The 13,963-nt window shown below is 44.0% G+C and overlaps 1 protein-coding gene across 5 annotated transcripts in view; it reads left to right on the top strand.

Moving 5' to 3' along the window:
- Positions 1–13,963, top strand: part of Rxfp1 (relaxin family peptide receptor 1) — an 80,798-nt gene that overhangs the window by 46,404 nt on the left and 20,431 nt on the right. For 2 of the 5 annotated variants that reach the window (XM_050158745.1, XM_050158743.1), the window contains exons 3-8: positions 3,050–3,133; positions 7,079–7,184; positions 10,448–10,519; positions 12,720–12,791; positions 13,386–13,457; positions 13,544–13,615. In XM_050158745.1, coding sequence (XP_050014702.1) covers positions 3,050–3,133; positions 7,079–7,184; positions 10,448–10,519; positions 12,720–12,791; positions 13,386–13,457; positions 13,544–13,615 — 478 coding nt within the window. Of the gene's footprint in view, positions 1–3,049; positions 3,164–7,078; positions 7,185–10,447; positions 10,520–12,719; positions 12,792–13,385; positions 13,458–13,543; positions 13,616–13,963 lie in introns of those variants that run through there. The other 3 variants (XM_050158746.1, XM_050158748.1, XM_050158747.1) reach the window with 3 other exon arrangements.

The raw sequence follows: 13,963 nt of genomic DNA, 5'->3' as shown, positions 1-13,963 counted from the left end.
TTGCAAATTTCAAGGAAGACTAGGCTGTAGTAGCATTGAAGTGTCATTTTCCTCTCCTGGACTGTTGTGCAAGGCAACAAGCTCACTCCCCGTTGCTGCCCTGTGAGAAGAATGCTATCTTCAAAACAATCATTTTAGAAGGGTTGTCCTTCTATGAAAATACAGTAATAGCAAACAGTTCCCCTGAGGACTTGCACTAAGATTCCCCAGGATACATAAAATGCAGTTATCCAGCCCCATAGTGGCAAAACCCAGATCCCATACTGTCAAAATTGACAAGAACTGGAACAAAAGAGTCTATGTTCTTGGTAGTGCCTTAATTTGCAAGTTCTACTAGAGCAAAGGAGACTGAGTTCTCTTTCACTGGTGTATCTTTAAGTACTCCGCCCATTCAGCGGATATCCCCAGTCTTCTTTCAACGTAAAATACTCTGCAGATTACCCGAGATCACCTCCAAAAAAAGCAGAGATCTAAATTCCCACAGTAGTTACTAATGTATGAAAAACTGTGTATCCTTAAAATACCAAGCGTATATGAGTTAAAATATAGAAACACATAATACTAAAAAGCTGTTCTCTTAAAAATGCTAACTCCGACTTTGCAATTCTGGCTACATGTCTCTTGTGCTGTGTGCCTGCCTTCTGCTGGAGGAAGCAAAGGCTAGGAAGAAGAAAACGCCTTGGCAAGCAGAAAGGAGGTAAAAAAAAAAAAACTCATTACCAAATGCTTGTACTATTTAAAAAGAAATTTCTACAAAATACAGACCTCCGAACTCAAGAAGGATGAGCAGGTCTGTTCTGTTTCTGCTAGTTAGAAATCCCTCATTGCCATTCCGATTTTTCTTATTCCCCCCTTTTCTGTTTCCCCACTGCTCTCTGTATGTGTGGGGGGGTGGAAAGGAGTGAAGTAAGAATGAGAAAGAGAAGGACCAGCAGGGATGCTTGTGGCTCCACTCTGACCTCACACGTGCACTCAGTGTGCCAAGGACGCTGTCCCAGACACAGCAGTTGGAACAAAGTCACAATTGTTTATCATGAGCAGCAGCTTAGCTACAACAGTCAGTGGAAATGACAGGAAGAAATTAAAAAAAAAAACCAGCAGGGGTGCAGGGGCCCCCTCCAGAATGATCCATGTTGCCCAGCACCGGCGTGACAGTCACTCGTGCTGAAGGGGCTGCTGGCACTTGGTCAGCTACTGTACCTCAGCGATGGTGTGCTGCAAGAGCCGCCTGTCTACAGCCAGGTCTCCCATCGCTACTTGGGCCTCAGGCTTTCCCATCGCTGATATCCACAGACCCTTGCCCCTCTTCCCTTACCGTTCATGTCAACCACAAGAGTAATGGATGGCATTGTCATCCCTTCCCCAACAGCCAGCTCTGCACGCAGCTTGTCCCTGCTGAAGGAGCTTTGGACCCCAAGGTTCCAAAAATACGTATGACAAGGGTGTAAATATTTATGATTTTTTAATACCTGTTATGAGACAGATGCAGTCCACGCGGTGGGGTTTGTGGTGATACATACATTGTGGTAACACCTGCTAGATACAGGGTCCATATTAGCTGTGAAGCCACCCTTGTCTGTAACAGTCCACCTGATCCCAGACAGTGTCCCAGGGAAAGCCATTTTATAACAGAAAAGAAAGGAGAAAGAGCGAGCAACGACAAGACCTAAGCAACTACACCGTTTGAACTTGATTGATAGAATTGTTGCCACAGTGACGGCCAAGGCTAATTGTCAACTGGGCAAAATCCAGAATTACCTGATAAACGGGCCACTGGGCATGTCTGTGGGGAGGGGCGGTATTGTGACTGGGTTAACCGAGAAATGGCACCAATCCCTGGGCAAGGTTTCCTGGAGTTGGCGAGGGTAAAGAAGGGGAACTGGGTAGTAAGCGGCATAGACGAATTCAGTGCAGGGTGACCAGCTGCCAAGTTCCTATGTGACTGTAATGTCCCCAAAGCAATGGACGGTAACCTCGGAGCTAAAATAAACTCTCGCCTTAACTAGCTTTTGTCAGAGGATTTTATCACAGAAACCGTACGGAAGCTAAGATATCCACGCATAGCGCATGCCTTAAAATAGCAGAAAGGTCGGAGAGCACTCATGAGAGACAAATAACCAGGAAGGGCATCAAAGCCGGTGGTGTCAAGTCACTGTACTGTGTATGACAAAGATGTGACAACTCAAAATAGTCCGCTTTACAAAAGCTCTGAGTTAAATATAGGACCTGCTAAAGGAGCACTGAGAAAAGCAACAAAGCGTCAGTCACTGGCACGTCTGTCAGTTTCAGCAGCAAGGAAATACCACCTGCAAAACAGCCCGGTGTCTCGGGAGAGATGCCGGGAGTCAGTTTCCCCACACTGCTTCGGAATAGAGGTGTAGCCAAATGAGCCTCGGCTGCCGGGTCCACAATTTCACAAGCCACCCTGCAGCCTACAAGGTCAAGACCGCTCTCTAGGCTCTGAGACAAAGAACAGTCTTGGTTGTAGGAATGAAAAAAATTGGGAGTGTTACCTCAGTAGTAGGGCGCTTGCCTGGTATGTACGAGTCCCTGAGTTAGATCTATAGCATCACAGCAAAAGAAGAAAGAGAAGAGAGAGGGAGTACGAGGGAGGGGAGGGTGGAAAAATGGGAGAGAGGGAGGCAGAAACAGTAGCCCCCTCAACATTACCAGAGACCAGCTTTGATGAATAAATATGTGTCTATATACACCGGGGATTAGTTTCCGTTCATGAAGGCCGTCTAGGAAACTAAAAACGATGTGGAGAATGGTGGATCACGTTTCGGCATTTCTGCCACTGGCTCATGGGTGGTCCATATGACTTGCAGGAAGCTACGACATTATTTGATGAGCAGGGAGAGTTGGGCCACCCCAGACCTCCCACTGGGGACAGAAACGCACCCCTGCAGGAAGTCCTTGGTCGTAATTACCGAACCACCTTGGAGATAAACTGGCTTGTTTAGAGGGATTATCTGTGCCGAGATAGTGAAGTCTATCTGCTCGTTTTCCCTTTTGACTCTCTCGCTCTCGGATTTTTTTTTCTTTTCAGGAGACAACAATGGCTGGTCTCTACAATTCGACAAGTACTTTTCTAATATCTCCAAACTGACTCCACAACCCCCTTCTGCATGCTGTAAGTAGCCACACAGCAGATGAGTTCATGGTAAGATGCCAAGCTATTCCGTTTTGGATACAGCAAAATTTCTGAAAGTCAATTAGAGTGTTCTAGTTGCAAATGTTTTAAGAAAGGAGGCCTTGGTTTGGAATCCCATCTTCAAGTGCACCTGGAATCAATCAAAGCAGGTATCGAAAAAAAAAAAAAAATTAGTGTCTGCGGTCAGGGTTGCTGTTTTCTAGAATGCCCTCTTTCGCCCACCGCCATAAACTCTGCAGCAAAGGAAAGCAAGGAGATGGAGGAGGGGAGCCGCTGCTTGGGTCCTAACGTCTGTAAATGGAGAATGCTTGCTTCTGCTGTTGAAACCACAGATTTTTGGAAGCCAGAGTCACTGCACCTGGCTATGCAGTCACCTGCTGGTCACTTGCAGACACTGCACAGGGTACAGAAGGGAGAAGCCTAAGCAGCAGCTTTGTCAGGTTTCAGATCAGAAATACTTGCTAAAATAATGCCTTTTAAGTGCCCTTTGTCAGTTAATAAATTATTGGACCTGTAATGTCAAAGCTCTCCTCACAAGCCGAGGGCTGGAGGGCAGGAGGACTCTTTGGCTGTATTGTTTTCCACAATTTAAAGTTTAGCTTTTCAAATTGCTAGTACTTTTGATCTTCACTCCTCAAATAGGATTGGCAGGCTCCCAACAATCCACAATATAAAGGCCTGCACATTTCCCCCACCCACCCATGAATCTCAGGGGCACCCACCAAGTTAGGGCGGCACCACACCTGCCTCTCAAAAGAGGGGAGCCAAATAATTGGATCCTTAGAAAGCTAAAAGTCCAGGGGCGATGCAGCTCCTGTAGGACCCTTGCTTAGTGTTTGTGGGGCCCCAGGTTCAATCTCTAATACTGCTGAAAGAAAAAATGTGAGCTAAAACCTTTTTGAAGAAAACAATTTAAAAGGTATAGCACTGCTATTAATATAATAGAAATATGAACTAGATGTATTATCTTAAAATGTAATTTCATTTTCCATTTTATATATTAATTTCCATTTCTTACATTTTAATTGAATTTTATATCTCACACTATTTAAAAATTGAACTGAATCTTCTATTTTACTACATTCCAAAAAATTTTATCGATTTAATGTTAAGGTATAGGTATTAACAGAATGAAATCAATAACATATTAACAAGTTATAAGAGGCAGAAATTGAATGGCAAATGAAAAGGTAATGGCTCAAAAAAATATTCTCTAAGAAAATGCTTGGTAACGGTGCACATATGTCAACCAGGACAAACCCGATGTGCAATGTTGTCATGATAGCACCAGAACCCTGGGTAGTAGGATCTGGCATCCAAGGCCATCCTGGGCCATGCAGTGGGAACCTGTCTCCAAAAACACTGGAAAGAAAAAGGGGGAAGGGGGGCAGAAGGGAAGAAGGAGACAAGATGGAAGAGGAAAGGAGGAAAAATAAGAGAGGAGATAGAAAGAGAGCTGGAAAGCTCTTGCTGAGGAGAGTTCAGCGACCACATCCAAAGCTCAGGTCACTAAGGTCAAGGAGAGGAACCAACAGCTTACCTAACTCATAGTTTGTAAAGCAACAATAATGGGGAAAAAGCAGACTGAGTTGGTCAGAAAGCCCTGTTTAGCCCACTCCATCAACATGGAAGAGATTTGTCATAGGTATAATTACTCAAGGGTTGTGGCACCACACAATAAACGAGGATCAAGATCAGCACAGAGGTAATTTTTTATCAATACCTAGAAGACATACAAAGCTCGATTTTTAGTTAGATTTCTTTAGAGAGAGTGGGGATTAAAATTGCTAAATTAAACCTCTTTTTCAAGCAGTACATGAAAATACAAGTACAGGATAAAAATCTTGGGGTGAAACTTAAATTAAGGTTCCTATTTTGCAGCACTGTTCTCCTATCAGATTCCTGGTGGAAATTCCCTAAGAACAGCTCAAAAACGTTTTCGGGTGCTTGAAAGGATGTGAGCGGTTCACATTGTAAAGTCTGCCCCTCGGAGGAAGGTCGTGGAAAGCATCATACACAGGAAAGCCAATGCATGACCAAAGTTTAACTTTGAAGGATTTGAGGAAGAAATTGTTTACTCAGTGTCCACAAGCACTAACTGGCTAGCGCTTTCATCTTCTTTTTAACCCAGCTGAAATTCTTACACGAACAATTTTTAATATGATTTTATATTAGCAGGGTGGCTTTGAACCCACAGCCCTTCTACCTCTGCCTCCCAAGTGCTGGATCACAGGTGTGTGCCACCACGGTCTGCAGAACAGGTACAACTTGATTGGGATGTGATGGGATTCAGTTCTTCAAAGGCTAGTGTACAACATCATTTCTCGTCATACATAGGGTGATTCATGCCTAAAACTGCACTTAGGGGGTGAAGCTTTGCTGGGCATTCCAAGGTCACTGACATCGGGTGGTGGGAAGACGCAGAATGGGATGGGCAGATGCTTTTAGCCATCATGCAGGGCTGGAGTATCTTAAAGATGAGATTCGGCACATCTAGAATCCCCTGGAGACCTGCAGTGCACACAGCTAAGCAGTTCGTTGGTATGTGTATCCCGTGTAACTTACACAGTATGGTTTCTGCTCGCTGTGGATTGACACTCCCAAGACAGTGAGGGTTGCCCTCCGCATTTACTCCTCCCTGGTGCTGGGAGCTTCACAGCTGCAGCTATGGCTGCCAACACTTACTGCCCCGGTGAACAAGGGAAACCACTTCCAAAAGTTGTCAATCAGGAACATGTGTAGCCATGTCTACCAACTTCTTCAAAGCAGCTAAAATTACAGTGCTTTCAATATAATTGCTTATTTTTAAGACAGTTATAGCTCATTTAAAATGCTGCGTGGACAAGCAGAAGCTCCTGCAGGGTTTCTGCCCTCTCAGTCCTCTGCCCTGAGCTACCCAGGAAAACCCTTCTGAAAGGATGAAGCCTCACCATTCAGTGCTTAGGTCTCCTTTCTTGCTTTTGGTTCAAACGATTTAGTCTTCCAGCAAAGGCTTTATTTGTTACTTCCGATCCTCATTCTCAAGCAGAAGCTTGCAAGTGGACATTAAGACACACACACACACACACACACACACACATGCACACACATGCACACACACTACCGCTTCTCCAGCTGGAGACAGAAGCAGATTTCATTCATTTTGTGGCAAATGAAGGTCAATCCGATTATTTAAAATGAATAGGTGGAGCTGGGAAGATGGTTCTGCTTTCCCGTCCATCCCACTGTGTGTGATTCCTTTCCTTATCTCTTAGGTCTAGAGAACTTAGAAGATCCTAAGGAACTTTGTTCAGGAAACTCTTTTTTCCCTAACTCCAAGTTAGCCAGATTTCCATTAACATAACAGAGATGTGAGTTGTCAAGAACATTTTCTTCTCTTGAGACCTAGAGTTTGGTTCTAGGTGTCCACCACCTCCCACCTCTCCCATTCCCATCCTCCCATCCCCACCCTCACCAGCAGATACTCAGAATCACCTGTGACCACCAGTGGCAAGAGATCTATCTACTGCCCTCTGGGCACCCAGGAACACACACACACATGATCAAACACATGTGCTCAGGACCACACACACATATACACTTGCACAGACACACAAAAATCAATCTTAAAAAAAAAGGAAGGAAGGAAGGAAGGAAGGAAGGAAGGAAGGAAGGAAGGAAGGAAGGAAGGAAGAAGGAAAATGGATGGGCTCCTCAATGCATGTGTTTCCTAATGTTAATGCTAGACCAGTCTGGTCTTGAAGTTAAATTCAGAGCAAACTGTGGAACCTTAATTTAAAGCCTTCCCCCAAGCGCTTGGGTAAAGAAAGCATGGTAGACTTTTATACTCGTCAATATTCTCATGGCTTTGCATTTCTTTCTCTTCGTCCCCTCCTCTCCCTGGCCCCTCACTTCATCATTCCTCCCCGCTTCCTCTCTGTTCAGTGGTTGGCTCTGTGCCCAAGCACTGTATGTGCCGAGATCTAGAGCTTGACTGTGATGGAGCCAATTTACGAGCTGTCCCGTCAGTTTCTGCCAATGTGACTGTAATGTAAGTAGCAAAGATTGGCTCGTCCTTAAGGCTGGATAGAACAACAGGGAGACTGCCCGGACTGACACCACTCCTGACGAGGCATTTGTGTTCAAAGACCACTTCATCTGTCCTTCAGTTATAACGAACTTTTCACACATAGTTCTAAACACTTTTAAATACTAGGCCTCACCTCAAGTTACTCCATAAACAATTCTGTGAGGTGTTGACTACTCACTGTATTTTATCCAAGCAGAAGATGCTGTCCATTTTGACTGTTACTGGGGGTGGGGGAACTAAAGAAAGGACGATCCCCAGCTTTCCCCATTACACAGAAATTTTATTGGATGCTTACTGCAACAGCTGGTTTAGAGTTTATTATACAGGAAGACACTTTCATGTATTCTTGAGTACAAGTAAACTTAATTTACTTGAGGAACAAGTAAAATAAATTGGATAAATTATTCCCAGAACTTCACATTTAAATTAACTTCTAAATCACCTTGACATTGTGGTCTTTTCCTATGAAATTCAAACTTACATACAGAAGACAAAAGGAGTCTATTAGGAGTAATAGTGTCTTGTTGGGCTCAGTGTTTGTGGTGCTAATTTCTAGTTCTGGTTATTTGAACTCAACCAGATGTGAGCAGCACACAAACACATAGTTTTTTGGTCCAGATATTTTTTCCAAGAATTCGATGAAAAGTCAAAGTCTCGATATATTTTTTATTCACCCGGTTGGGGTTGGGGTTTTGTTTGTGTGGGCTCTTCCTCCATGTGTTTTAATATCTTGTGACTCTGGCTTTCTGGTTCATGCAGACACAGTAAGAGTAACCCTTGAGTATACAGGTGTTGGCAAGTCTTGCCTTTCTCAAACAACCTACCAGACAACCCAGATGCTTGGCACACAGGTAAAGGAGCTGCAGCAGAGTCCCATCAAGTTGGCAGAGTCTGGGTACTGCCCCATGGATCTCAGTCTGGGAACATAAACAGAGAACATAGGAAAAATTATTTACACAAACTTGCTTTCTGAAGGAAGCGGCATTTCCTGAACAAAGAGGAAGTATCTGCTAGTGTTCCTCCTTCCTCACCTCCCGTGACTTATCATAGCAATTAGTCCTGCTAGAGGAAAAGTAATGATTTCCCTCCAAGGAAACTGAAGGAGGTCCCAGGAAGGGTTTCTATAAATTCCTCAGTGAGAGAAATAATTATCACCCCCACTGATTACATCGAGTTGCTGGAAAATCCAAATGAAAAAAACTGGTGCAGCCAACCTGACTTTTCATTTGCCCACAAGTAATATTGGAATCCATTTGCCAACAAGCCAACTAACCCTTGTGAAAAAAAAAAAAAGGAACAGAGAAAGAACGCTAGAGGGAGGGAGATCCGGGGGAACAGGGTAAATAGTTAAATTATGATTCGATTTTAAAAAAGAAATGTTCTGACCACATATGTATAGTATACATACATAAATAGATATGTATCAGTCAACTTTAACCTAGGGAAAAAGGAAGGAAGGAAGGAAGGAAGGAAGGAAGGAAGGAAGGAAGGAAGGAAGGAAGGCAAAGGCAGGAGGGAAGAAGAGACGGAGAGGGAGGGATGGAGAGGAAACACTAAAGCTAAGATCATACCCTGCTAGAGGACAAGTGGAGGCCGTGGATGAAGTGACTTCAGGGCGCCTACTCTGGAGTACAGATGGATGGAGGAATGAAGAGGCTAGGTCCCAGTAAGTGTGAATGACCAAGACTTCAATGATAGATTTCTTATTTCAGCTTAACATTAGCAAGTCATTTGGTGATAGTCAACAGGCATTTATAGATATAGGTTTAATGCTCAGAGGTCTAAGTCTACAATATTTGACTATTTGTGATTTTTTTAAAAAGCATTATTAGACTTGGGGTATAGCTCAGTAGTATTGCCCTTGCTTAAAATACATGAGGCCCCTGAATTCATCATCAGGACTGTAAACACACACACGCATGCATGCACACACAAACTGAGTGTCTGTATACCAATAAATATAGCTATACAGCATTGTCCCATACTTTTGATTAAACCACTTGTTTCTATAGACTCTTCTCTGCAGATCTTGGCTCAATTTCATAACTTGTTCCACTCTGTTTGCTCTGTTCAAGAAGGAGAAAATATCTCTAGACTTCAGTGTACATGTATTGAAGACTAAATATCATATTCCATTACTGAGTTCCTCCAGATTTTGAGTTGCAACTATTATAGAAAAACTTCAGGAAAGGCTTAACTCACATGTAAGAAAAGTATCTCAGAGGCCAATCAGCCAATGAGTATTTACTGAAGTTGAGACTTTGGGGAAATGTTTTAAATAAATGCTAAAGAGATGGGCAAACACAGGTAGCTATGAATATTTATGCATTGTTCTTGCTCAATAAATGTTAACTTCAAGAGTTGACTTTTAGATCCCCGAATGCAACCACTGAAAAGTGAAGCTCTGGCCTGCCCTTCGCTCTCTGTGACAAACACATGCTATATATGAGTGTGTGTATGCATGTGATTTAGTGAGGAGCCAAACAGAATACCAGATTTTAAAATATGAAGTTATCTTATTGATAAAAGTGTTTGGATATTTTCATAATCAATGTAACTAATATCTACCCTTTTAATATGAGAATATTTTAAAAATATAAATGAAGCTATTTCTTAAAATATTTTATATCATTTAGAAAGAATGATATTTGTCTATAAACCCTAGGGATGTGTTAATAAGGATCCAGCTTGTCAAGAATGATTTCTTGGAAACCCTTGAAGAAGCCTACCTCCCTATATGGCAATCCACTCCACTGGAGGATGGTTAACCCCTGCTTTAGGGGTTCTCATAGAATCATACTTGGCCCTCTCTTTAAGAATATTAAGTGCTTCCATGCATAGTCTTTAGGGTCCCAATCTTCTCTTACAAGAGGGGGAGAGACCATCATCTCCATAGTTTTTCTAGATATCTTTCAAAATTTTGGTGTATAAACACCGAAAGACTGTAAGGCAGAGTTTGGTTCAGAAGCTCAGTCAGAGCACTGGTTAGGGAGGATGTAGGGTAAGCTAAGATAAAGAGGAGAGAAGGTTCAGCGGTGGCCCAGCCGCGCAGAGGGGCTTGGAGAAAGCCCCTAGTTCGGCTTTGCCAGTCACTCCCCAACACATCATGAAGCCAGTGCATCCAGCTCAGGCTCCAGCTCAAGATCGTGGGGTAGATATCATTAGAAGTAAGACATTCAAGTGAAAAATCTGCTCAGCAAGACCCGACTATGTGTGTGTTTCAGGTCCCTGCGGCGGAACTTCATAAGAACGCTCCCTCCCAACGGCTTCAGGAAGTACCGTGAGCTCCAAAAGCTGTAAGGAAAACTCTAATGCTGGGCTTGCGATGACCCTGCGGTCTTGGGCGCTTGTTTCCTGTTCCTTCTGTGGAGAATAGCATCATAGCATTCATTAAGTCTAATAATCCCATCTGGAGAAATTATGTGCCCCTTATCTGGAAACGTGTAGGCAAAACTTCTGAGTGTTTCTAGGAGACATTCTAGTAAAAAGGTCAGATAGCAATTCCTAAACCAATGGGAACCCATAGGCTGTGGCTCCTCCACCATGCCCCACAGAATGGAAATAAGTATTTCTGCCTCCTCCTGTCATGAATCAACTCAATGCTCATCTCAGAGAAAGTGTGCTGAGCTTGGGGCCAGCAAGACGGCTCAGTGTGTAAAAGCACTCCGGAAACCTCCATGGTGGCTGGAGGTCACCCTGTGAGCCTGTATTTTTATCTTGGCGTTCCGATCTAACTCATGATCTTCCAGTCTTGATTTTTTTTTTCTTTCCACGTCACTCTTTGGCCATTTAAACCCCTTGTAAGTTGTCTCATGTGCTTTTGTGAACAAGGATTAGGGTGTCAGATTAATCAAGCTAAATTTGATTTACTAAGTTTCGGTATTGTTGTGCAATATAGTTTGTGGCATAACATGGCACAAACATTTTTTGGGGGGGCTGGGTTTTTATGAGTACTTACAAATCCAGATAAATGTAGCAGGAAAGTTTTAAGCCTGGCTTTCAAGCTTTCCTCTGCATTCGTTCTTGTCTAGAAAATTCTAGATGGTAACCTTGGCCCCTATCTGTGTACCTTTACAGCTTCAAATGATTTTTCATACTTTATTGTTTTTAATTGAGCTATACATTTTCCCAACTCCCCTTCCTTCCTCCCTTATCCCCTTCCAACCACCTTAACTGCCACACTCCCAGTTTACTCAAGAGATCTTGTCTTTTTTCTCCTTCCTAGGAGGATTCATGTCTTTCCCTCCTAGGGTCTTCCATGTTGTCTAGGTTCTCTGGGTTTGGGAGCTGTAGGCTGGTTTTTCTTAGTTTTATGTCTAAAAAGCCACTTACGAGTGAGTACTTATTACATTTGTCTTTCTGGGTTACCTCACTCAGGATGTTTTTTATCTAGTTCCATCCATTTGCCTACAAATTTCAAGATGTTGTTATTTTTTTTGTTGATGTGCAGTACTCTGTTGTGTTCATGTACCACATGTTCCTTATCCATCCTTCAGTTGAGGGGCATCTAGGTTGTTTCCAGGTTCTGGCTATTATGAACATGGTTGCACAAATGCTTCAAATTTTTATAATAGTTCTACTGATTGCAAATTTCATACAATGTATTTTTTATCACATTCATCCCACACTCCCCCCAGGTTCGCCTCCCCACCTTCCCTACATCCCCACCCCTCCCAGCTGTGTGTTTTCTTTCTGTGTGTGTTTTTCAATGACCACTAAGTCCAGTTTGTGTTGCCCATATACTCACAGAGGGGTGCCATCCCCTGGAACCTAGTCAACCTACCAGGGCTCATACTCTTAAAGAAACCTGTCTCTCCCTCCTCCTAGAAGTCAGTAACCATCAACAGCTCCTCAGTTAGGGGTGGAGGCTCATGATGCCCTCCCATCCCTTGCTAAAGTGTCTACTGACTTGACCTTGTGCGAGGCAACATCTATTGTGAGCTCATGAATGGAACAGTCGGGTCACATCCAGAACACATTGTCTCACGCCTGTCCTCCAGACCTCTGGTTCTTACAAACTTCGTACGTCCTTCACAACGGTCCCCGCACCTAGGGCAGGGGTGTGATGCAGATGTCCCCGTTTGCCGAGCATCCCACGACACATGAACTCTGCACTTTGACCCGTTTTTAGCATCCGCCACATGGAACCGTCTCTGAGGAAGTCCAGAGCTGAGTAGACACACACTTAGAGGGCAGTTTGATACTGTTTGCATTTACACCTTCCACTTGTAAATAAAAACTGGCAAAAAAAAAAAAAAAAACTGGCCCAAGCTGGCACAAATTTGGCAACAAAATACCAGTTTCAACCAGTTGATCTACCGTGTCCCCTTTCCCCTCAAGTCAATTTCTAATTTCAGTAAAAAGACTCTCAGTAAAATGCGCTTATCTCGGCTGACAGAGGCCATCCGCACATGCGCGTGCCGCTGCCAATGCAGGCTCTTCCATTCTGCAAAGCTGATGTTTTCCTGTTTTCTCTTTGCCTGCTCCTGCTCACAGGTGCCTGCAAAACAATAAGATTCGCTTCGTGTCCGTCTCGGCTTTCAGAGGACTGCGCAGCCTCACCAAACTGTAAGCACAGATGGGGGGACTGAAGGGAGGTTAAACGGTTCCCTGGACCGACAGCATCCTGTCAGGCTAACCCATTCCAGCCCAAACCAGTTCTCCTGCTCGAGGATGGTGCCAAGGGTCTGCAAGTAGTGCAGAAGGGACAGTCATTGTGGTTGAGGCACCACAAGCCGGTGGGAACTCGTGGTGAGCACTCACCCACCTCATGGCTGGGAGGTAAGGAAGAGAAAGACATCCTTCAAGTGCACCACAGAAAAGAGCATCCCCAATGACCTGAGGATTCCCACAGGGACTCCCGAAAGGTCCTCAGCTCCTCCCAACAGTGCCCCCTGGGAACCAAGCCTTTGACCCACAGAAAGCTATCCAGCAGAGTAGGTCATTGAAACATAGGCCAATTCTTTAGCCAACTATGGGAAATGAAAGGCGAGAAACAACACCGTCGGAGGCAAGGGCCCTTAGACGTCCAAGCGGGAAGCGGCAGGAAGAGCGTGCTCTAGGAGGGGACTCCGGAAGGGTGATGACAGTCGCCACCGTCCTTCTGGGGGGGGGGGGGACATCGAAAAGAATAAACTCGTTGCGGTTGTGTCTTCTTCCCAGGTATCTCAGCCATAACAGAATAACCTTCCTGAAGCCGGGAGTGTTTGAAGAGCTGCACAGGCTGGAATGGCTGTACGTCTCATTTGTGTGGCATTTCCTTGTATTAGTTCTGATGTGCCGAAAATACATATGTCACTCTGCTCTCTTCCCGCTGACAGGATAATCGAAGACAATCACCTCAGCCGAATCTCCCCACTCACATTTTATGGACTGAATTCTCTCATTCTCTTGTAAGTACTCAAAACAAGCAGGGGGGCCAGATGGCTCAGTGAGTGAGATGGTTCATGCCAGCCTGGTCCAATTTCCTGGACCTAAGGGGTAGAAAGACCAACTGCAGCTGACTATCAACTCTACATAAAGACTGGCGCACACACACACACACATACACACACACACACATGCACAAACAGCAATAAATAAGTAAATCAATGTAGCAAAAAAAATTTAAACTATTCCAATTGAAAAAAAGAGACAGAAATAAAAGAATTAAGGCATTAAGCATAGTAGCATTAAATTTGCAATTATTAAATCCTAAAGGAAGCTTTCTTGACTAAGACCTACCTGCCTATAATGTCTAA

The sequence above is a fragment of the Alexandromys fortis genome, unplaced genomic scaffold (assembly GCF_014885135.2).
Source record: "Alexandromys fortis isolate MF-2015 unplaced genomic scaffold, M_Fortis_MF-2015_v1.1 scaffold_102, whole genome shotgun sequence".
Lineage (NCBI taxonomy): Eukaryota > Metazoa > Chordata > Mammalia > Rodentia > Cricetidae > Alexandromys > Alexandromys fortis.
The sequence above is the reverse complement of the archived record's forward strand: the minus strand, read 5'-3'. Positions and strand labels throughout refer to the sequence as shown.